At 41.6% G+C, this 25268-nt stretch overlaps 1 protein-coding gene across 3 annotated transcripts in view; it reads left to right on the plus strand.

Annotated features, from left to right (window-relative positions):
- The window catches only part of LOC133387896 (ferric-chelate reductase 1-like), a 38637-nt gene that overhangs the window by 6391 nt on the left and 6978 nt on the right, over positions 1-25268 (plus strand). For all 3 annotated transcript variants that reach the window (XM_061633694.1, XM_061633692.1, XM_061633693.1), the window contains exons 2-14: positions 6157-6355; positions 8661-8797; positions 9978-10072; positions 11912-12059; positions 13462-13641; positions 14341-14442; positions 16526-16673; positions 18768-18884; positions 19370-19485; positions 19761-19847; positions 22520-22617; positions 22907-22965; positions 23886-24029. In XM_061633694.1, the coding sequence (XP_061489678.1) occupies positions 6157-6355; positions 8661-8797; positions 9978-10072; positions 11912-12059; positions 13462-13641; positions 14341-14442; positions 16526-16673; positions 18768-18884; positions 19370-19485; positions 19761-19847; positions 22520-22617; positions 22907-22965; positions 23886-24029 (1630 nt within the window). The remainder of the gene's footprint in view (positions 1-6156; positions 6356-8660; positions 8798-9977; positions 10073-11911; positions 12060-13461; positions 13642-14340; positions 14443-16525; positions 16674-18767; positions 18885-19369; positions 19486-19760; positions 19848-22519; positions 22618-22906; positions 22966-23885; positions 24030-25268) is intronic.

Raw genomic sequence — 25268 nt, forward strand, 5'->3', positions numbered from 1 at the left:
ATTGGTGTTTCCTGGTGATTTTATGTCTTTGTGGGTTTATTTTTTATTTTTTAAACTTTTTCCGTATCTGAATCCGTTGCAAGATGCCTTGAGTCTACTTTTAGAAAAAGGCATCTAAGTAGTTTAATAAACTAACTAGTTTATGATGTGCTAAACTTGAATTTCAGTGTTCTAGGCTCTAATCTCTCCTGGCTATGAAACTTTTCTGTATGTGTGCTCGTGGGGTAAAGCTGCTATCTTTCAGGCTAACTTTCTTAGCAGGAAGTCTATATGGATAAAATGGGATAAGCTTCACATACAGCTCCTGCAGATGACCTGTGGTTTCATCCTGACTTGCTTTAAAAGTGGTTAGACCATGTCCACTCTTTACCGAACATGATAATGGGCATTCATCCTGCACCATGTCTTCCCGCTAGTCATTTGTTCATCCCACATTTGTCAATGCATTTCCCTGTCACTTTCCAAACTGCAGAAAGGTTTTTTTAAAAGAGGATTTGTTGCAGAAGGACAGCAGAGCGCTTTACTCCACTTTAACTGTGCAAATCTTGTTCCAGTATGCACCTGAATCCCTCCCACAAAATACTGATAGTCTGGAGGCTCCCATTTATAGCACTGAGATTCATGGAGGAAGTATGAGTGTGGCGGATAAATGGAACACTAACCTTTTACTGATAACCTTGCATTTCCAAGGGACTGTGACTTAATGGTCATCAATGTTTGGGTCTCAGTAAATAATGACGTGAAAGACTAAGTCTGAACACAAATTGGGTGTTACCTCTATACAGTTATTTTCTGATCCATTTTAACTAAATCTGGCCCTGTAAAAGGCTGACTTAATGTGTCTCTTGCTGGCTTCTACTTAGGCTTGTCAAGTGGCAAGCTCTTTTATGACTTGGCGTGTGGAGCTAAGCTTACAAAGTCCAAATTGGTCATCTTAATCTTGCAATAACTGAAATAGTCTGGGCAGCATTCTCTTAGGAGGCCGGCCGTAGCTCAGTGATAGAGCACCTGTTTTGCATGCAAAAGTTCCCAGTTTCAATCCTGGGAAAAGACTCCTGTCTGAAACCCTGGACAGCTGCTGGCAGTCAGTGTAGAGACAATTCTGAGCTAGATGGACCAATGACCTGACTCGGTTTAAGGCGTAACGCTCTTAATATGTTACCTTTTTACCGTTTTTTCAGTTCCGCTTCATCATGAAAGTTTATGCCCTAATACAGCTGTTTTTTAAAGATGCTATGAGACTCTACTGTTTCTACTTCCAGTCTTGCCATAGTGATATCATGCTTTGCCCCCTACCTCCAAGTCGATATTTTTATCCAAGTCTTTTGATTGTTTTTTCAGAACAGTAATTTGTCAGTAATTTGTTGACTAGATGCCTGCTTTCCCTGCCTGGGGAATTCCAAGCATTGTCTTGTGAGTAACTCTGTTTTCCCACACTGATGATTTATGATCAGTGAATCATGTACTCTTTTCAGAGTAATGACTGCCATTAAAAGGAAAATGTAAGTTCATTGATTTCTTTACAAATGTGTCTTCTTGAATAACTGAAACATGAAATGAAGCTTGCTTGTTTGTATCTGTATTCATGAAATGGTTCGACACAAATTTGTGTGTGAGTGAGAGAGAACTAGTTCATGGCTAACAACCAGTGGTGCAGCTAGGTAACTTTAAACCCTGGATCTAATGGACGTGGTGGGTGGTGGCCTTTAGGCAGCCATATGTGTTGCTTCAGTTGTGAAGCACACCGTTAACACCTCTCCACACCACATCATTTCATGCTTTTACAGTTGTCTCTACAGTTCTGATCGTGCTACATGAACACAAAAAGCTTGCCAATCCTGATTAAAAAAAGAAGCAGCAATCTTGCATTTAAAACTTGCCTAAATCATGCCACCACAATGGTTTCAAGGGGAAAAAATGAGTATAATTCTGCTGCCCTGATCCCAAATAAGCATCATTTTCTTTTTGTAAAAAAGGATAACATATTTTAAAAAGTAATAAACTGAGCATCTGTAAGTGGCAGTTCCTGACTATAAAATGCCTTTAAAAATAAAAAGAGGATGCTCCAGCAATTAGGGACAATCCTGGTGGGCTCTGGCATGCCTATTTTGAGTCAGGTGCTGACACTGAGGGCTCATCCAGACGACTGTAAAATGTGTGACAAGCCCGCTATGTGTGTTCATTATTTTTCGGTCGTCCAAATGACGTCTCGCGCTGTTACGCATTTTCGCGGGTTAAATCCGCTCCTTGCAATACCGGCAAAAATGCGATTTGCTGTTTAAAATCGGGAATCATCCGCTGTGCCTTCAGGAGTTAGGATGCAATACAGCGGACTTTACAGCTGATGGGCGGTTCTTGGGTGTTTCCCCTTGCCCCTTCTCATTCCAGCCAATCACGTATCTGCACTTTTGCGCATGTGCGAGAATAAGCCTGGGAAAATTGAACCAATCATCGCAATGGGGGGGTGTCTGCAACTACTGCGCAGATGCATTTTATTTTTTGCCAGCCTGCAAACTGGGCAGCCACTCTGGGTGAGATCTGCAATACACAGCAAGCGAGAAAGGGGTGGTGGTCAGTTTCAGCCTGCCTCCCAAAAGCTTTGTCAATTTCATTCTACTTGCTGGGGTTTTTGCTTCAAATCAGAAAAGCATACATTCCTTTAAGTGTAATATCGCAAATACAAACAAGAAAAGGTTTGCTGGTTGGTTTCAAGCCTGCTTGTGTGCAGGTGCAAAAAAGCATTTTTTTTTAATTGGGAAAGAGCGAACTAAAAGGCAAAGTGAGGACTATCAGATGACAAACCGAATATGGAAACCGTGGATTATCCCGCTCCGTTTGGATAAGCCCTGAGCCTGTTTGCTGCTGTCCCGTTGTCAGCTGCTCTCTGTGGCCATTTTGGGCCCTCCCAGGGCTTAAGGGCAGTAGACTTTGGCCCTGTGGTCCATCCCTAGTTGTACCACTGCTAACAACAGACAAGATCAAGTATAGCTTATGAAACCTGTGCATCCAATTCAGCCGTAAGTAATGAACTGTAGCAATTTCATCTATAGGACTGACTGGGAGTCCCACATTAGTGTTTGCAGTTACAGGAGTTTCCCCATTATGACTGTGTACATACCATATATTTAAAGCACATGGATTCCCCCTAAGGATCCTGGGAACTGTAGTTTACCCCTCACAGAGCTACAACTCCCAGCACCCCTAACAGTTCCCAGGATCCTTAGGGGGAAGCAGTGTGCTTTAAACATATGGTGTATCTGCATCCCTAGTGTGAGAGATGAAAGTTCAACATGTAGTATAAAACAAATGCTTGGCTACATACAGAGCTCTTGGGTTGATTACTCTTCTAGCAGCTAACATTAAAAGTCTGGATGCTTATAAAGCTCTAATGCAAAGTACTCCTGGTTGATCACTGATGCTGCAGGGCATAAAAAAGAGAAATAGACTTTCATTTTGGTTCTCTTAAGGCAAATGGAATTCAGTATGCTTGTCACCAGCTGTTTGCTGTTATCTTTAAATCCATATGGTGCTATCATTGGGAGGAACGCTACTAGTGCAAGAGTCTAACCTTCAAAGCTAAGAAGGGTTGATTCTAGGGGTCAAAGCTCCTCCCCACATTATATATTTGTGTAAAAATTCTGCTTTTCTTTTTGACTCCAAAGAGCTTCGCTGATGATGTCTCTGTTTCCTCAGGTATGAGCTGGTCTTACTAAATTGTTCATAACAGGAGGAATTTGTCCTCTGCAACTCGTGAGTTTAGGGCTGCAGACCAGCTACTTGAAACTTGAATCCAGGCAAAGAGATTTCAGTGCTTAATTTTCTAAATTGAATAACCTTTTGCTCAATTCCAAAAGCTTGGGTGGGTGCAATAATGGGGGTTGGGAGAAGGACACACCATATCTTGAAAATTACTTTCTGTTGCTCAGCCCATTGTCTCGTATACCTGTGACATCTGAGCTCCTTGTTTTTACTTTGCCAGCTTCTGGTCTTTCCTTCATTTACCTCCCCAGACCTGAACCTTCTTACCTGCTTAGCATCCTTCTATGTCAAAACAGCAACCTTTTAATTCCTGTGCTTTATGTAAGGCTTTTTTCTGTGTAAGAGTGCACATTTTGTGTGTATGTACAGAAGCAGCTACTTTTCTAAGAATTCTATAGCTGATATTTTTGCTCAGTAGTTGAAGAGTGAGTGAACATTCCATAGCATCACATCAGTTGACGGGGGCTCAGATAAGAAAGGTTTATAGATGACACTCGTAGCCTGTTTGAGCTGTGTGATGCTTGGCATAAATATCAGTAGGGAGAAGGGGGGTGGGAAGTAGAGAGAAATAGCACTTAAAAGGCCACATTCAGACTGTTGCTATTTTGTGAATGGGATTTCATCACATACCAGCATGTTAAAGATGTACAACTAAAGTGGATTTGATGCTCTTGCGCAGCAAACCTGCTTCCAAAATTCTCTGGATCTTGGGATAAGGAAAATGATGAGAGATTGCACTGGAAAGTGTGGGATAACAGTCACATAACCTCTCTGCAAACAAATGGAATGGATGCTCAAAAAATGGTGGATGTCACACACAACCTCCAGGTGCACAAATAAATTGGGCTAAATTGTCAAATAAACAGGCCATCTGGAAGTGACCAAAATCGGGAAGGATGTAACCTGCATGGTAAAAGCAACTGTTCATTTGAAGTTGTCTTCAGTAAGTTGTTATTAGATTTATTGGTTGCTTGTTACCCGAAGGTCTCCAAGTGACTTACAACATTGTTAAAAACAAAACTAGACATACCATACCATAAAAACAAAATAATAAAACAACCACCACCTCCATACAGTCACAGAAAGCTTTGGCAGAACACTATTACAAACAACATCATCTCAGTCTATCAAATGCCTGCGAAAAAGGTAAGTCTTTACCGTGCCCTGAAAATATGTCAATGTAGGGGCCAGGCGGATCTCAGTGAGGAGTGCATGCCACAAATTAAAAGCAACAACTCAACAGGTCTTCTTCCTTGTCACCACTCTCCAAGCCTCCCTCAGAGAGTGGGATCTGGATAAGGGCCTCAGAAGTAGATCTAAGGGTCTCAGTTCATATTGGGAGAGGCATTTCAGAAGATATTAGGGTCCTGAGCTGTAGAGAGCTTTATAGGTCAAAACCAATGCTTGGAAGTGTACAGGCAGCCAGTGTAATTGAAACAGAATTGGTGTTATGACTGTTTGCCCAATGGTTGACTGGTTCAAGGCAGCCACATTCTGCACTAAGTGAAGCTTCTGAATGGTTTTCAAAGATAGGGCCATGTAAAGTGCATTCCAATGATCCAACCTTGAAGTTATCAGAGCATAGATTACTGTAGTCAGGTTATCCCTGTCCAGATAGGGCCATAGCTGGGCCACCAGCTTAAGCTGAAGGAAGGCATTCTGTGCCACTGAGGCCACCTGTCCCTCAAGAAGCAGCAATGGATCCAGGAGAACCCTCAAACTATGAACCCCCTCCTTCAGAGGGTGTGTGACCCCCCCATCTTGAGTAGGCTACACACCACTCTGCTGGTCAGAGGAACCATCTGCCCCAACCACCACCAACATCTGTCTTGTCTGGATTATATATTATATTAAAATAGAAATGGGACCAGATCTTCCTTTGGAGCAGAGCTCTTAGACAGAGGAGATAATGTAACCCAAAACATGTAGGTTTGTTGAATTACAGCTCAGTTGCAGAACCTTCTAAAGGTTATTATAGGCACTTCAAGAAAACATGGCTATCCTGCCTTCAGTTGGGAAAGAAACTGAGTTAATTGCAGGTGTCTAAATCTTGCAAGTGTGAGATGATAATAGGTAAAGGAGAGACAGTGCCTCATAGTGGCTACAGTGTTGTACTTGGGCTGTAGAGACCTAGATTCAAATCTCAACTCTGCTATGAAACTCACTATCCTCTGCCTACCTCATAGGTTTGTGGTGAGGATACACAAAGATGCGAAAAAGGTATATGGGGAAAAATCTGATAAACTGGCTACGTAGAGCATCCTACTTTAAAGGAGGGATTCCCAGCAATGACCTTCTATTTCTTCCAATCAAAAGGCTTATGTAAAATATTAAAAAAAGTATATTCCCAAGTCTGTTCTTCTCAGAAATGTTGGTCTCACTGTTCCTTTTTGGTAGATGGAATCTCCTGGAATAGCTTTAATTGCTTGGGTGCTTGCCTGCCTTCCTGGCCCATCAGCTGGATACCCAGATGGCAAAGTGGAAGAGGCTTGCAATAGTATGATGCCTCTTCATGGACACTCTTCGCCTCAGCAATTTCTGAAGCACACCATTGAAGTAAATGTGACAGAATTTAAACCGGGCGATCATGTGAAAGGTATGTACGATCTTCTTGTCTTGTTGCCATCTGTGGCAAGAAAGTACATCTCTGTCTTCCACGATTGCGGTTGCCTTCTTCAAATACTTGGGTGCCGTGCTCCAGGTTTTGTGGGTAAGATGCCCTCAGCTCCCCCTTGCTTGTGCCATCCCTGCCCACGCACTTGCCCTCTTTTTTGGGGTCCAATCTGCACCACTCCTTGGAAGGAGAGGGCAAGGCACACAGAGGCTGCAACTGTTTCTTTTGTTGCTCTTGCCTCTGCTCGGAAGGGGCGGGTGAGCAGGAAGCACTGTCGCGGAGGAAGAGGAGCAAAGCGACAGGGCTGGTGGTGATGTGGGCCTTGGCAGGTACCCGACAATACTGACCCATGACTCCAGCCCTGCTTGAGAGTAGCCTTGCTATTGTGTTAATGACTGTATTTCTTACCTGTGCTTCACCAGAAGTTCCCCGGCCAGGTTGTAATGTATAAAAATGCTATACAATTAAGAATGGCAATAGAAACCACAACCTCTTGTATCCTCAAAACAATAATTTACACATTACAGGAAGGACACAAAACTCAATTCTCAAAGGCCAAATTAAAGAGGTATGTCTTCAGCAACTGATGGAAGCTGTCAGGAGATGTTGCTAGATGCATCTCTATGGGCAGAGAGTTCCACATTCTTGGGGGCCCCTACTGAGAAGACCATCTCATGACCCATCACCCCTGAGACCTCTTGGAGCCGCAGAAGTACCAGGAAGGCCTCCTTCATTGATCTTAATTCCTGAGCTGGTCTGTAGTGAAGGAGGCACTCTTCCATATATTTGGGGCCCAAGTCATTTAGGGCTTTAAACACTCATGGATTTAGGCTGGAAGCTAATAGGCAACCAGTGCAGCTGCTTCAGACCAGGTATCGTATGCAGTCTCACAGCCGACTCTACCTACAACCTGGCTACTGCATTCTGCATCACTTTCAGCTTCCAAATTGCTTTCAAGGGCAGCCCTACATACAGTTCATTGCAATAGTCTAATCCAGAACATGGAGCACAGAAATATTTATAGGAATGTGATATCAGCAGTCCCTGTTTTTGATAGCAGCTAGAGCAAAATATACATCCAGCTTCTTCTTTTCATGGAAGCAATAGTTATCAGGGGAAATTATATAGGTTGGGGAGTTGAGATGGTTGGGGAGTTGAGATGTCAGCTATTTGCCTGTGTAAGGAAAAATCAGATAGATGAGCAATTCAGCTTGGGATTAGTTGTTTCTTCTTAGCGGGGAAAACTTTACTTAAATTTCTGTGTGCCTAGCTGCTGTTAAGGAATGAGCGGGGCCAGTGTTAGCTTTTTTTTTTAAGCTAGCAGCCCTGTGGGTTGTGTTCCAGTTCACCTGATTCCTTGCCACTGAGTGGTGTCAGCCAGAGCTGGCTTTCAAAAGGATCATAGGTGTAAGATCTCTCTCCAGGGAAAGACATGTCCACACAAGAAAGGAATCGAATCTGTTTTCATTCTTGTACGTTGAAGAGGCGCTTGTGACATCATGGAAATAACAGAGTGCATACACATGGGAGGTCAGAACTAGATGTTAATGAGGATCATGTGGCTTGCCCACATTGCTTGATAATACTGTATAGCTTGCCTGTGGTCTGAACTGTGAGGTTCTTGACCCTACACCACACTTTTGACTGCTGCTGGTGGAGAAATCCCAGAACTGGCCCAAGATACTTTGCTGCTCAAGGCAAAGGAGAAGATGGCACCCTCCCATGTCAGGTACCCTATGATACAACTTCCACACTGGTGATGGGACAACAGTATCCTCCACTGTAAGGGCAGAAGGTTGCCTTAGTGATTGGAGGGCAGACCGCCTGGCACACACCACTCTGTCCTCCCAATATATCGCCACAGCTTTGCTCCCCCTCCGCTGAATCTGCAGTCTGAGGAAGCTGCCTTGGTATGCCAATGGCAGCGGTGGCCCTGAGCAACTTGCAGTGTCAGGAAACTGGACGTAGGTAATTGAGGGGATGCATATGTGTGAGAGGAAGGAGAACACAATGATGCCTCTTTTAGGCTGTAGCTATAGGGGTGTTTGTGTAGTGTCTAGTTCAGGTGCTAGAGCCACTTATACAGGGGTACACCCACCCACGTGAGAACACATGCATGCACTCCTAAAAGATGTGGCTTGTAGATAACTTTTGGAAAGGCCGCTTGTGACTCCCCAGTCCATTAATTAGACCACCTGTATGTGAGCTAAAGGGTATTTGCCTATTAGGTTAGGGTTGGTAATGTAACTGAAGCGTATCTCTTTTCTCCCTCTGCTTTTGGTTTCAGTTACTTTGTCTGGGCCTGTCTTTGAAGGCTTTTTTCTACAAGCTCGCGATGCTGCGAACCTGGGGGGCCCTGCCATTGGCTCATTTGCCCTAGCCAACAAGAAAATATCTCAGCTCCTCACTTGTGGGCGAGCCAAGGTAAGGGATCCTGCCTCTTCAGGATGGCTTTAGGAAGCAGGCTTGTCTAGTAGACCTATACTGATTAGCCTTGCAGCAGCTGATGCTACTTTCTTTCCTGTCTGTATCTACTTGGAACATAAGCATGCCATAGGAGGAATAATTCATTTGATTCTTGAAATACCTTCTTTTTTTTTACTTCTTAAGGTTGTATAAATGAAACTGATTAAAGTTTGGTCTTGAGATTATCATAATTTTTTCCTTTACAGGCAACGTTTCAATGTTAGGGCTCCCACTACTGGTGTGTCCCTGTGAAAGATGGTCAATGGCTGGTACTATACTAGAAATTGACTTGGAAATCTCTAAATGGAGATTTTTATTTTGTGCTTCCCATAGTATATTTATTTATTTATTGTATCTATATACCACCCCATAGCTGAAGCTCTCTGGGTGGTTTACAGTAACTAAAATTTAAAACACATCTTTTAAAAACAATTTGGATGAAAGTATCTCAGTTGACTTTGAACCAAGGACGCTTATTTTGTAAAAGACACGGTAGTACCAGAGCTTGGAAAAGTTACTTTTTTTGAACTACAACTCCCATCAGCCCCAGCCAGCATGGCCACTGGATTGGGCTGATGGGAGTTGTAGTTCAAAAAAGTAACTTTTCCAAGCTCTGGGTAGTACAGCCCATTGTGTTATAATGCATAGAAATGTGAAATAACAAATAACACATGTCTTCTCTGGGTAACTGGTACATGCTCTGCTCTCTATTTTGGATATATTTCTGAAGATTTTGTTCCACCTTTGTAAAACACATATGCAGATCAACCCCAAGTCTGAAGCAAGCCAATTTGAAGTACTTTGAATTAAAATTCATGCGACTCCAATTATGATATCATGGCTAGATGCATGGAAACTATGGTTTAAATCTTGCTTGGTGTAAAGCTCACTAGATGATCACATCTAGATTTGCTTTTGGCACTGGAAACAATTAGTGGTGGTGAGGGAAATATTTTCTTCCAATCCATTCTGAGGACCATTACCTTTTCGGGGTATGATGTCAATAAGCCTATGATACAAGTCAAATATTAAAATGTGGCTTGTGGTAGGCTGTTGTAGCCATTTAGATGATTCACAAACTGAGCAGTCTGCATAATCTCATTGTGTAATGTTTAAACGGGGCATCTGTATGTTGCAGAATTCAGCTGTTAGCCATCGAAGTAAATCCAAGAAAACCCATCTAGATGCCTATTGGATTGCTCCTAGAAATGCACCAAAGAGAATACAATTTCTGTAAGTATGCATTAAAAATAAAAATTCACCTTCTGTTGGAATCTCTTGGTTGAATGTTCTTTGGGTAGGCTGCAATCCAATACATGTCTACTCAGAAGTAAGCTCCATTGGGTTTAATGGGATTTTCTCCCAGGTAAGTGTGTTTTGGATTGCAGCCTTTGTCTCCTTTCAAGACATACATACCAAAGTAGCAATGCTTTTGTGAAAGAAGCTGTAGCTCATGGGTGGGGAAGGGTCGTAGCTCAGTGGTAAGAGCATTTGCTTTATATGATTCTGTTCCTAGGTAGGGCTGGGAGAGAGCCCTGTTTGAAATCCTGGAGAGCCACTGCTAGTCAGTGCAGTCGGCATTCAGGTGGACTAATGATCTGACTTGTATAAGGCAGCTCCCATGTTCCTGTAAGCCTTGAACTTGTTTCTATTCTGAGCGCACTGTTTCCTAGTTTTAAACAATACAAAACTCAAGGTAAAACAGCTATAAAGAGAGAATATACTATTTTCCACCTTTTTGTAGAATCCACTTAATGGCTGTAGTGCCAAAACATGTATGCTATATTTATACAAGCCTGGGATTTGACCTTATCATAAAAGCAAAGATTAAAAACAAGGATACAAAAGTATAAAAGCTTAGAAACTACAACCTTGCACAGAAGCTGTATAGCTACAAAACTGTAAGATGTCTGAATCGGTGAACAAAAATATAGTAATCATCATATGTCAATAATGTGTATAAACACAAGAAACAAAGGAGGGGTTCTGGGTGATGCAACATAACACACAAAACAGAATTGCCAGGACCAATAATAAAGGACGTGTGTACAAGCTACAATTTATAAATGGAAAACACTCAAAGTACAAAAAATGCAAAACACTGCTAAATGTTAACCAAACAATGTGTAAATGCAAAACAAATAAATGAAAAGTTAAACAGGACTCCAAAGTATGTCAATAATGAGCTCTCCAAGATTGCCAACTCATTTTGCACTTTCTTAATCATTGGAGGATGTAAGTACAGATAATATATTTTGCATTTTTTCTCCTTATGAACGTTTTAAGAGTTTTGCGTTTATAAATTGTGGCTTGTACACACAACCTTTATTATTGGTTCTAGCTATTTTGTTTTGGGTTTTATATAATGATGTGTATAAAAACATGAAAAACTCAGTGCAATAAAAATAATAATCAATGTTCTTCAATGAAGTTCTATGAACCCTTCAAATGCCAAACGCATTTTGACTTGGTCAACCTTCCTGAGTAGCCTAAGTTCTTGTAGTTCCTTATGCATTAGTCTCAAGTAGCCAATGTCTTCAATCTGCAAAAATTTGCAAAATTCCCAATATTTAAATATGGGACTCAGTTGTCATATGTGGCTCCTGTGACACACAGACCTTGTTAATACTTGCAGGGAGATGTAAGTAAGGCCTAGTAAGTCTTGGGTACACAAACCTTCCTCCATTGCCCAACTAAACATCTGGTATCTCACACTGTAATTTGAAACTAATTATTTCTGGGACAGACCCATAATTGGTGGCAGCCATGATTTTTTCCTTTGCAACAAGAGGTATACCGAGATCACTTCCTAGTAAATTAACATCTGAATAGATCTATAACAGCCTTCCTCAACCTAGTGCTCTTCACATGTTTTTGGGCTGCCTCCAGTAATTCCTGACCATTGGCCATGCTGGCTGGGGCTGATGGAAAAGGACTCCCCAAAACACCAGGTTTCCCCACCAGGTTGGGGAAAGCTGGTTTGAAGCATCTGTTTTGGATTACAGAGGGACTTTATGTGAAAGAGAACAACATACAATTTTGATTCAAGTATAGCTTTTGTCTTGTTTTCAGAGTAACTGTTGTAGAAAAATTTAGAATATTTTGGGTGAAAATTCCTGGTCCTACAATCTCCCAGCCCAATACACCAACCTTGCCAACACCCATGGCTACTGATGTGACCGCTCCAACATCTTCACCCATTTCTCATCTAACCCAACCAGTAAGTAGTGCTGAGCTCATGACCAGACTTTAGGGAAGTTCTATTTAATATTGCAGTCTGAAAAAGAGGTGGAGGTCCAGTCACACAGTCCCCCCGTCCCCCAAGTGAAGGTGCCTTTTTGGCCCATGTTGAAGTCTAGGCAAAATTTCATTTTCCATCTTCCTTTTCAGTTGACTGATGGCATATGCTGAGTCATGCATGGATTGACTTTAAGTATACCACCATAACCAGATGACTTTTAGGTCACATCCACACCATACACTTGAAGCACAGGACTTCCCCTAGAGAGTGATTTGTTAGTTCGTTCGTTTGTTAAAGGTGCTGGGAAATGTAGCTCTGTGAGTGGTAAAGAAAGAAGTCATGACTCTTAAAGTGGTATAAATGTGCTTTAAATGCATGGTGTCAATGTAACCTCCAAAACTTATCTGCATCCCCACCAGACATGCTACCAGGGCTAGAATTTAGCTCAAACTGTGTGGTTTTTTTCCCAGGTGGCAGTGATGTGCTGTGTGGAGGTGCCCAACATTACTAAACCTTATCACATCTTGGACACATGAATTGTATATTAGCTGAAAAGAAATCTTACATTAAGAATCTTCATGACAAATTGGGATCAAGATGATCTGAAATCTTGCTTCCAAGGCTCAATGTTTTCCCCTGTTGAATGTCTAATCCTTGGCTCAAATAGTTGCCTGCCTTTTCATGGAGTTGTTCTCAAACAATGAAACCACACTTTTAACCCTCTTCATGATGCTGTTGGCACTTGTCATGTGATTTATATTGAATCTTGTTTCACCTTTTTGGGTAGCAGCTATAGATTAGATCTGGAGCTTCCTTTAAGTCCTTTTGGTTCTTGTCAAGTATTCACTATCAATCTTGCCATTTCTGAAACGTAGATGGATATTGCTACCTCAAATACTGAACTGTGGGGTAACCTCTTTAAATGATTATTAGTTGTAGCCTTTTTGCACGTAGACTCCTGCAAAATAAACATACTTCTATCCTTTCTGCTCATTAAAATCCATAGGGACCTCCTTTTTAATCACTCTAAACTTTATGGGGCTTGTGTAACTATCTAGAGCAGTTTGGGATGATTCAGAAAGCCTTTAATTATACTCCTGTTAATGGAATGTTTTGAACAATCAATGGAGTATCTGCCTAGGACAAGAGTGGGATTGTAGTGCGTACCCAAAATTACAGAGTTCTAACGCTGTGATGTTGATTTGGGGCCTGCAGCTTAATAATGGCAAAAAAAACTGTAATTGCTAGGTAGAAATGTGTGGTTGTGGGAAATGGTTTTCTATTAAATCCTGCAACTATGTTAGTGCCTTTTCCAGAATGTCAGCTATTTCTCAAGCAGTGATCTATTAAGTAATATAACTTGGCTTCTTGTTTCCCTTAGTTCAGTGCTTCAGACTGTGGAAGTAAGAAATTCTGTGTGAGAAACCCTTTGAGCTGTGATCCTAAAGCCAATGACTGCTTCTTTCTGTCCTTCAAACAAGATCATGATTTGATGTTGGTTGAAATGAGTGGACCTAGTGATGGCTATGCTGCGTTTGCATTGTCTCATGATCAGTGGATGGTTAGTAACCTTTATTCTGCCGTCAAATCCTTTTACTCATCTGGGGAGTTTTGCATAGTTTTCTGGGCCTAATCCTAAAACTATATTTATGAATTAACCATCAAAAAATACTCAATATGGCTATTTGAGCAAAGGAGCAGCAGTTAGCCAAAAATTTTCTTCCATGAGTTTGCGATAGTAAATGTGTGTTTTCAGCTGCATGGTATGCAATGCAGCCCTGAGACTACGTGCACTAGTGAATAAGTATTTAGTGTGAGATGTCTTATTGATAACTTATATTTTATCAAATCAGTTTTGTTTTGTAAACTGCCATAGGATTTGCTTGAATGAAAAGTGGTTTGCAAGTGCAATAAACAATTAAAATCTTTAACCTGCTTTGTTTGCATTGGTGGGCAGGGCTGGTAATAATACAGTTATTGACAGCTCACTACTTATTCGAGTTCCCAAACTCTTAAGGGTAAAGCTTTGCAATGTCTTAGTACCAGAGTTTCCAGCCACACTCTACGTTTGTAAGTTAAGGTTGAATTGATGGTAGCTAAATAGGTGCTTCACTGAATGTATCCTTAAATGGTGAGCCAAAGCTCGATAGGCTTTCTCGATCTTCAGTTGCCTTGCTTGTATAATAAGGCCCTGTGCAGACATGGAGATCTGCATGACCTGGAAATGCAATCTTAACCATCTCCTTGGCATTATTTGCAGGGTGGTGGTGATGATGCCTACCTCTGCATTGGTGAAGACCATCATGTAGAAATCAAGACAGCCTCTTTAATTGGACGAGCCTATCCAGAGTTTGATTCAGAGGTACTCGTTCCATGGACACTTAAAAAAAATACAAATTACAGAATTAAATTCATCATGTTCCTGCTATGAATGGTACAATCCTATACATGTTTACTTGGACATAAGCCCTGTTAGGTTCAGTGGTGTTTCAGGTAAGTGGATATACTAGGATTGCAGCCTAGGTTTCTCACCCAGTTGGTCTACAAAGAGCCAGTAAACTAAAAGAAATGTTTTTGCTACAAGAATCTTGGAGTTTTTGACTTTGCCTGTGCACCTCTATTTAAAAAACCTGGCATGGATTCTAATTATACACATTATTATATAAGACAAATGCAGTCTTATAGAAGCAATGTACATGGTGACAGGAAGATCCAGCCAATATCTGGCTTCCTTCTGCGTGTATATACCATATGTCTCTTTCAGAATTATACACCATGCAAACGAGAGTTCTAGATTTATTATGTACAAGCAAAGTGTCCCTAAATGAAACTGTTTCTGTTCCTTAAAGTGGAATAAGGCACCATGCAGCAATTGGCTTGGCTTTCAGTCAACTCTTTCTATAGCGTGCAGCTGCTTTGCTTTTCATGGTTGTTTGGACTCCATTGATTGGAAGGATCTCACAGGGAAGGCCAGCAGTGCTGCTGACTACTTCTAGGTCCTAACATTGACCAATATATTTGTCATGGAAATGTCTCTAATGTTTTCCAATAATTAATTTAAGAAGTAGCTCTCCCATCCTTATCAAGCTCTATACGTTTCTATTTGTTGGTGCTGCTAAAAATTAGGAAGTCACTACAAATCCCTCCTCTAGGCATTTACAAGCTTCTGGGGGTTGTAAATAAAGATAAAAACCATGGTTTCCTTTGGACCCATCCATACCACTGTATAATCTTCAATGTAATTCCTTTGTGTCCTCATTAATTCACCATCGTCCATATGACTTTGGATTTCCGTGTTGATAAATCCGCATTTGGCACACTGCTGAAAAACTGATAAGCTTTACTGTATCGATTATCTATCACATTAACGTTCAGTTGCTCAGACACATTGCTGTGAATCTTCCAGTGGTCCACAAGTATTCCTCCATCATCTGTCCATGCCCCCTTTCTTCTTCCCTAGTAGCCAGTTATATTTCAGGTGCTGAATTAGGCTGTTTCCAGGTTGTACACCAATCCTGTATTCTTCAGATTTTGCAATCATACAAAAAAACTGTCTAACAACCATTTAAGTAGCAGACAACACAACCACTAATGTCAAAAATAGAACGTGCCATTTATTATGAGGGAAAAAATTGTTTTTGAAGGGTGTGTGCGGGATTTTTTTTTGAACATTCATATTTGATTTTTACACGCTTTGGTTGACAAACTGCTTTATGCACAGCTATGGAAATGCTATTTCACTTTTGTACAGTTCCTTTGGGGGGCAGGAGAGTGTAAAACGTGATATGACGTGGACCAATGCACTTATAAGGGAAGAGTGACAGGCGGAGCTTAGCGAAAGACTGATATAACTTTAAAATACCACACCCCACCTTTATGGATGTGTAAACTCCAGAGTTCTTAAATATGGCAAACTGATAACAAACAGCTCAAATGTGGACTGTCAAGTGACAAATTGAATACTGAAAAAATGGATTTTCACGGCAGGTATTAATGGACTCTTTGAGTCATCTTTAGTGGGAGGAGAACTGGCTTGTGTGTTTGAAGGATCCAGTTTTCATTTGCTTCTGATCACTATTGCTTGGCAAGCCTCCTGCCCCCCAATTGGCTGAAAAATGTTTCTTGGCCATAGTGGTCCCTGAGCTTTCAAAAATGTCTCTGTTCCCTCTGGATCTTGGTAGGATGAGGCTGAGAAATCCTTTGGAGGGAGGGTAAGCACCAAGTTTACAGTTGGAAATATCTTAGATGTCTGTGGCTGCTTCCTAACAAGAATCCAGTTTGGATCAGGCATGCTTATTCTGATAATACCGACAAACTTAAAACTGATCACCTGTAAGGCTTTTGATAGCAGCACTGGGCATGTTACAAACCCTATTTTGTGGCTGTTTAGCTTTGGAGGCACAAATGCTAAATCTGCATTGAATTCTCCCCACCCCACCCCCCAGGCTGCTCTGGATGAAATGTCATGGAGGCTGGCTGATGGCCTTATCCAGTGTTCTTTCAGAAGAAGAATTCGCCTTCCTGTTCTTAAAGGGAGGTTTAACCTGGATGCAGACTACTACATATTTCTGGCAGATGGTGAAGTCAGTGAAGGTAAGCTTGGAACTGAAAGAAAATAGAGGAAAGTAAAGTATCCTTGTCTATCAGTTATGAACTGTGTAATCCACCAGTTATGAATAACAGTTATAAACTGTGGTTAGATATCGGACTACTCCTGGGGATGCTTAGATTATAACACTCACTTAGCCACGAAGCTCACTGGATGATTTTAAGCCAATCACTTGCCTCTTAGCCTATCCTACCTCAAAGGGTTAGTGTGAGGGAGAGTGTTAACCATCTACAATGCTTTGAACTCCTTGGAGGTGTTGCAGAGTAGCGAAATTAGGTATTTGAGCATCTGAGTGAGCTTTGTGTATTTGAATCTTTGCTAAAGATTACACCTTCCCTGGAATTAGTCAGAGACTTTAAGCTTTAAAATAAGAAATAACTACTTTATTCTGGAAGTACATACTTGATAGGAAAGAGTTCTACATATAGCTAACTAGCTAAGTTGGAGATGCAAACACTAAGCCTAGTGTTTTCCCTCATGCTTGGAGGAGAGGGAGAGACAAAGAGAAGATGTCTGCTCTCCCTCTCAAGAGAAAGAAGGAGGAAGGTGGGAAGGAGATGTGGTCAACATCCTATGCATATCAGTCTAGCTGGAAGGAAGAGACAGCAGGAGATCAAAGGATAGGTATTAGCCTAGCAATCAGGAGGTCTCTCTGCCTACCCTTTTAACCTCATGTAGCCTCAACTCACGAGTTTGAGTTGAACCACATATTCCAACAGGAGGAAAGGTGTTCCCCTCCCTCAAATTGCATGAATCTGAGCTTCTAACTAAACTTTGAAGTCTTAACATGGAAGTGTGTACATCTTCTTCATGCCTTGCTTATGTGACCTTCTGGTAGCTGCTGGAAATGATGCTGCGCTCTCAAAGCCAATATTCTTTAACTAATTTTTTTTTTAAACAAACCCACAGGTACTTTGCCATCTTCAGTTCCAAGCGTTAGTGGATCTCTTGTCCCATTGCTAACAAATACTTGAAACTGAAGGAAAAGTATTTGCAGATTTATAATTTTGTTAGTGTTTTGTTTTGTTTTTTAGAGAAACCACAGAGAACCATTTTGCTAACATTTATTCATAGGCTTTTCTTTGCTCCGCTTCCCCAGCTCAAGGAATTGCTATCTCATGGTCTTATGTATATTGGGCGGCTAACTTCTGGCCCTCCTGATATGGTTGGACTCCATCTCCCATCAGCTCCAGCCAATATGGGCAGTCGTCAGAGATGATGGCAGTTCTGGCTGTATCAGATGTCGCTGATCTACAGGTTAGCTACCTCTGGTGTATATGGCCTCTTGGATATGAAAATAATCCTACTGATTCTTCTATGCAACATCTGAAATTGCAGTTTTGTGTGAAGCTGGTCTCCTGTAACAACCTCTCCCCACAGCTTCTTATAGCATGGGTGGTTAGCCTGTGACCCTTCAGATACTGATGGACAGGGAAGGGCCATAGCTCAGTGGAAGAGCATCTGCCTTACATGCAGAAGGTCCCAGGTTCAGTCCCCAGCATCTCCAGGTAGGGCTGGGAGAGACTCCCTGTCTGAAATTCTGCAGAGTTTCTGCCAGTCAGTGTAGACAATACTGAGCTAAATATAAGTATAAGGCAGCTTCCTATGTTGTGACTACCCTAACGCCCATCATCCCTGACCGTTGGCCATGCTAGCTGAGGCTATTGGGATTTGGAGTCCAACCACACCTGGAGGGCCATAGGTTCTCCACCTCCGTGTTATAGGCACATAAAGTTGAACATGTTGTCCCTTGGCCCAAGACACGAACATTGCCAACTGAAATGAAATATAAGGGCTTATAGTTTTCATTAAAAAATAAAAGGACTGCTAGCAGTTTTAAGAATAGCTAAAGCAACTGGTACCAGCCACAGACATATGTCTGCTTTTGCATGAGTTCTGGTCCGCCCTATGATCCAGTCTTCTCTCTTTTGTCTGTCTTTGTCTGAAAAATTGAAATGGCGTAGAAGAAGCTGGTCTGCGTACATGAAAGGACTCCCGAATACCTTTCAGGGTGGAGATAATTCTCCCCGTCTTTCCTTTGCCAATAATGTGTTATCAATTCTTACTCTCTTGTGCAGGAGGTACAATCCACAAACACTACAGACAGCCTCTGATCACAACTGGCAAGTATAATGTTACTGGACCTGCAAAGGATGTTGGAGGATCCCGCTCCCCGTTTCTCATCAAGACCCATGGCAAGTGAATTCTTTGGTTTGTGAGGACTGGATACGGTTCCTGGCTTGTAGCTGGTGTGGTGGGGTCTTATTGCAGCTTCTGCAATAGTGGACATTCGTAGGCTCTTCAAGTTCTGTATGAAGCTCCAGGTGAAGAGGCTTGGCTCCGGAGAATACTTGGGAAAACTGGGTGGGGGGCCAACATGCTGGTGGGCCTCTCTTACAGAAACACCCTCTGTCTTCTACTCAAATGCTTGGGGCATTTCTTGTACACATCTCCTCTTCCCTTTCTCAGTGGAAGAAGGTGTACAAACTTGAAGACTGCTTTTACAGGAAGCCTTGCAAGAACAGTTTCATGGTTCAGGCTAGCGATGAAAGAAACATGAACAGCTTGAAAAATGTTCTTTGAGTGTCTGAAGCCACGTAACTGAATATTTTTTTTTCCTCTGAAGTGGCTACTTGGTAACTAAAACACTTTGCAAATGTCTTCTGTGTATTCCTTTCAGGTGCATTAATGTTTGTTGCATGGATGACAACAGTTAGCATTGGTGTGATTGTTGCCCGATTCTTCAAGCCTGTCTGGCCTAATTCATTGCTGTTTGGAGAAGAGATCTGGTTTCAGGTAGGAGGAAAAAAGTGAACTAAGAGAGATGTCGCTATTAAAGTTATACTATGAATTCTAAGATTTGGGATGTCTAATGTCATCTAGGCCAACCCACTGCAAGATTTCCCTCAAATCTTTTTGTGATTCCTTAAGGGCACACATTCTAGTTTGATTCTAAATTGATTAACTTTCTGCCAACATGTTCCTTGACCCTAGAATTTGTGTAAGCATCAGTTTGTGGCTTCTGTTGAACTAAACTCACTTCTAAAAAATGCCTAACTTTTTAATGATAGGTCCATCGTATACTGATGATCGTGACAGTGTTGCTTACGAGCGCATCTTTTGCTCTTCCTTTTGTGTATCGAGGAGGCTGGAGTGAAGTAAGTGACGTTGGTTTAACTTGCTAATGTTCAAAAATGTAATAACTGCCCATGCGTGCCTCTATTAAAGGCTCAGTGTTCTGGCGCTGTTCTTCTTATCAATAAAAGAGAGGCCCAATATAGTATAATGGCACTGTGTGTATATACACTACTGTATTACATGATAGCAATAGATACAAGGTATATCTAAGAATGTCAGGTTCAGATCACTGCTTGATGCCAAAAGTCTTGAGTTGGCTGGGATGCATTGATACAACAATAGGAAGTGGCTAGCATCCAAACCAAGAAAAAAAGGGGGGCAAAAACCAAGATGCTAGAAAACTAGGAATTTATTGTATGTTTAAACCCAATGCGTTTCAGCCTGTTGATTTTCAGGCCTTCATCAGGGGAATGCAGGCTAAAGAGAAGTTCAAATGAGCAGACCGCTTACAACAGTATAAACGCCTCCTTTATACTGCGTTTATACTGCTGTAAGCGGTCTGCTCATTTGAACTTCTCTTTAGCAATGCAGACTACTGTGCTTCTCATTGATAGTGTCTAGCTGAAGAGGCTAACACAGTTGATGTAAACACTGGCAGTTTGGGTTGAGAAATGGAAGAGAGAGGGACCTGTGATAATGTAGGTCCTTTTGCTCAGGAGAAGCAAAAATGTTCTGTCAATCACAGAATTATTAGGAAGAAAGGCAGTTCAGTTCTCCCACCTTCTTGGGCAATCTGCAGAAGATGGGAGAGGATGGAAGGAGTTGCACTGCTTCAGGTTGGTCCCTGCTGTAGACGTTCACCTCTAATAAATGGAGTTGGTTGGACAAGGGGGCTGGCCCGCGCCCTGCTATCTCTTTTGATGCATAGTGCCTACACAGGCCTGTGTGCACTTATATCTTTCTGCAAGCACACTTAACAGTATAAAAAGCTGAAGAGAAGGGGGAGTGTAGTATTGAAGGATTTGATCATACTACTGTCAGTTAATCAACTGGAGGAGCAATAGGGTTCTTTACTATAGACCTCTGATACAGTAAAATTTGGAAAACTGCCATTGCAGAGAAGCTCGTACATCAAACCTAGTTTTTTTCATGCTAATTGTCAAGAACTGCTGCCAGTTCCCACCAGGACTCAATTCCCAAACCCAGGGCAATTGATCCTGTCCAGGCACATACCTCCCTTACCAGGGCTGAGTAAACCAACAACAACCCTGCAAGGTAGGTAGACTGCCACCACCCCTTAAACCTGGTCACCCACTCTGGGCCAAGGGGAAACCCAAAGTGCCAAAAATAGATCTGCCAAGGATTCCAGAAGATGAGCCAAGAATGCACTCCTTGTCTTGGAGCCTTCAGGCAAAATACCCAAATATACGGTAGGCTGTGGCTATTTGGCCAAGGTGCTGGATTCAGAGCCAAATCCCCTCCTGCACTGAACACACACTTGTAAATAAGAGGTAGCTTTATTAGAATAAAATATAAGTGCAAAAAGTATAGCAGCAAAATAGTTTGTTAAACCAAACACCCCCAAGGGCTAGGTAAAATACAGAGAGAGTTCAAATCACAAATAAAAATAACAAAGCTGTCTAGCCTAATCTGTACTCACAGAAGATTGGTAAACCAACAGAGTAACATCATGGTTCCACATCTCCCCAGAGATGTATAGCCTGGATAGCAGATGGAAGATGGAACTCCAACATTAGGTAGCACCAAAGAACATTGGGGAACAAAGACCTAAGGTCTTGGTTCTATTCTTATGGGGGAAAGCCCAGCAACAGCCAGGAATTAATTAGCCAATCAGGGGGCTTTCTGATGTCAAAATCTTCTGGAGCTTTTGCGCTGAACTGTCACGCACGTCTCCAACCTTCCCAGGCCTGTGGCCTTGAAGTACCAGTCTGGGCTGATAAGCAGGTGTTCTTGCTTAATTAACTGAGTTCAGCTATGAGAACTGACTGTCTCATGGCCTCTCATAGGCCCTAATTCAGGCAAGATGTCCCCCCCACACACAATTCCTTGCTACAGAATCATTTTACAAACCAGTCATTCTTGACAGTAATGACTGATAGTACAAGCTCAATATGCAATAATTTTGAAAATCTAATAATTCAAGTGTCTGGGGCAGTATCATCAGTTAACATTTCTGATGCTTTAAGTCCTTGTATCTGATGGGCTGGACAAGCCAAGCCCTAGGCATTGGTGGGCCATGACAGAGCAGTGGAGCCAACACAACATCTGCAGCCACATGGTTCAAGCCAGCTGGGGCAGAAGTTCAGGGTGGGCAGCCTGGATCCACCTCTCTCCCCCACCCCACGCCTGGTGCAAAGAAGGTTTGCATTGCACCCTAAAATAATAATGTGATTATCTTCTTCTGTATTGGATCCATAATGGGAGAAGATGTTATGTTATCTCAGATGTCATGCCATAGTAGTTGCTGGCCCTTTTGTCTGGGCTAGAGTGTGACAGAGTTCTCTGGGCTAGAGTGTGACAGAGTGCTCTCTCGAGCTCTTGCGCTCTCACTCTCATGCTATCCCCATATGTAGCTTGCTAAGCATGGGGAATTGTGTCTTAAGCATTCAAGTACTTGCTGAGCACAATGTATCACAGTAATGACTATACCTGGTTGTGAAGTGTGGAATTTGTGAAACAAATGATTACATTGTTGAAGAGTTGTTCATAACCAAAACAATCTTTTATACAGCAAGCAGGCTTTCATCCATATCTTGGCTGTACAGTGATGGCGCTAGCAATCGTTCAGCCCCTTATGGCAGGGTTCAGACCACCTCCTCAAGCACCAAGGTACTTGGATTTTGTATGCTCAAGTGGCATAAATGGTTCCTAACGAGATTGAGAGGATATTACTAGCCTGCCCATAATTTTTTTAAGGGTAGAGATTCTATGGCTAAAAGGCATGGAAAATTAGGCATGTGCAGACCTCACACCCAACCACAAAAAGAAATTTTGCAAACCACAAACTTTCAAACTCCAGTTACGACAACCCTAATGACTGTGTGGTTTTCTTTTCTGTTTTAAACTATGGTGTTTGGAAGTCATGCATTGACCTTCCTTTCTTCTTTTTTGGAAACAGAAGACAAATCTTTAACTGGTTACACTGGAGCACTGGCACAACTGCTAGAATATTAGCTGGTGAGTGAATAATGCATTCTAGCCTTATTTAAAACGTTGACTTTATAAGATGTGGCTAGGGACAGTAGGTATTGCCTTTCTAAAACTTAATGAGTGTGACTTTCTGCACATTACAGAGTCCAGTGCTTGTACATTTAGCCTCAAGTGGAAACTTTTTTGCTCTTACTTGCTGTTGACTGCTTGAAGTTGCTTTTGATTTTGCATGTGATATAAAATAAATGGCTATTGTTCTGTGATCATAATCTTACCATCTCTAGGAGTGCATAAACAACAGTTGCTAAGCATCTTGTCCATAGTGCTAAGGTCCTCCAGGCAGCCTGTTTGTTGAACATTCACCCTGATTTTGCTTGCACAAAGCATACCTGGTGGTTAAAGTATGTCTGGTCTTCTTTTTTTTTAGCATTTCTTCTGATTTGCGTACAGGGCAATTATATGACAATGAATGTTCATCCTGATTTGTTTACATGTCCCCATTGGACATTTGTTCATTCCACACTTTTCAATGCATTTCCCTATCACTATCCAAACTGCAAAAAGTCCCTTAAAAATATAAAAAAAGTGATGTTGTGCTTGGCCCACATAGCACTTTAAATGCGCAAACCTAAATTTGTGGAATGTGCTTGAATCCCTCCCACAAAATACTGACAGTCACTCTGTCTGGAGGCACCCTTAGTGCGTATCTGCATTGCACCAATGGTAAAGACCAGTGAGGGTGTGGAGTATATTGCTTTATAGAAGCAAGTGGGTAGCTTGTACTCATGTGGGGCTCTGGATTGTGCTTTATCATATCTGTCGCTAACCACCCTGTAGCGATGTTGTAGCAGAGCACTGCCTGTTGGCAGTAGTAAATTTTTTTGATCTAATTTTGTTTGCTATCTGTTAACCTTTGTCTGCAAACTTGGTCCTGTTTTTTTAACTAGTGGTAGCAATGTTCCTCGGAATGGATTTGCCAGCTCTCAACCTTCCAGATCCATGGGATACCTATACAATGATGGGATTTGTAGCTTGGCACGTTGGCACTGATGTTCTTCTGGAGATACATGGCTACTGTCTCATTCGCAAAGGTACTACAAACAACCATTTTAGGCTGCATTAAAAAAAAATGCAGTTGCAACAATAGACAGATTTCCTGGCTCTTAAAAAAGGTTGGCTTTCAGTATTTTAAGACCGGTTCACATTAGCCTTATCAGCTGCTTTCCCCAATTTTCACAATTGCTGGTAAGGCTTCAGGTATACATTTGAGTGGGAAAATGCAATGTGGTAGACTTAATAATATAATGTCCATAACTATAATTGTGTCCGTATGTTCAGGACCAATGATGTGGTCGAACTGGCTGATGGGATGTATATCTAAACTGGTCCATCGTATTTTACCTATCGGTATGGAGGGCAAAGAACTGCTAACTAATTTACTTAATGGATCAGGATCTGAGGCTGAGATGGTTATAATGCTTCTCAGGTCCTGAAACCAGATGAGTCAATAGGTAAGCAGGGCTTTGAGTTCTGTTCTCCTGGAACCAAGATGAAAGCTCTGTCTACATTTTTTCTCTCCTGACAATTCCATTGGATAGCTTTCCCTCAGCCTGTGGCCCTATGTTGTTGGACTCCAGTTCCCTCTATCCTGAGCCAGCATGGTCCATGTTGAGAGGTGATGGGAGATGCAGTCCAGCAAGATCTGGACAGCATCAGTTTGGGGAAGATTGCCACTGAAGTCAGAGAAACTGGTCATTAAAGTACTTTAGTCCATGTACATGTCTTCCTTGATGAGTTCGTGAATCTAGTCAGAAGTCAATTTCTGATGTCAGAATGAATTTGTTGTGCTTAGCCTTTTCTCACAAGTCTTGGTATTTGGTCCAAGCTTAAAAGAACTAAATACATATGAATTGTGTGTCCAAACTTAGTGCATGTGTGCAAAAATCCATCTTTGTGACTGGAAATTATTGTAAGACCATGGTATAATATAACTGGCAGCACCTATATTTGGGAAATCCCTGCCTATTGACATCAGGCAATTGCTGTACTTGCTGTACTTTTTTTGGTGCCTGCTGAAAACATTTCTTTTTATGCAATCCTATGCAGACACATAGGTGTTGATATGTTTTATTCTCTTTAGTTTAGTACTGTTTTAATTTTTAAAAAATGCTTTTATTGATAATTTTAATGTTTCTTGTAGATCGCTTAGAGTCTTTTAAATAATCAAGCGGTATATAAATTCTGTTAAATAATTAAAAAAAAGAACCGTGAAGCCAAACCCCTCTCCATCTCCTTGAGCATGTTGCTGGCCTTTTTATGATTGAGAGAGC

This window comes from Rhineura floridana, chromosome 6 (genome assembly GCF_030035675.1).
Source record: "Rhineura floridana isolate rRhiFlo1 chromosome 6, rRhiFlo1.hap2, whole genome shotgun sequence".
Taxonomy (NCBI): Eukaryota; Metazoa; Chordata; class Lepidosauria; order Squamata; family Rhineuridae; genus Rhineura; species Rhineura floridana.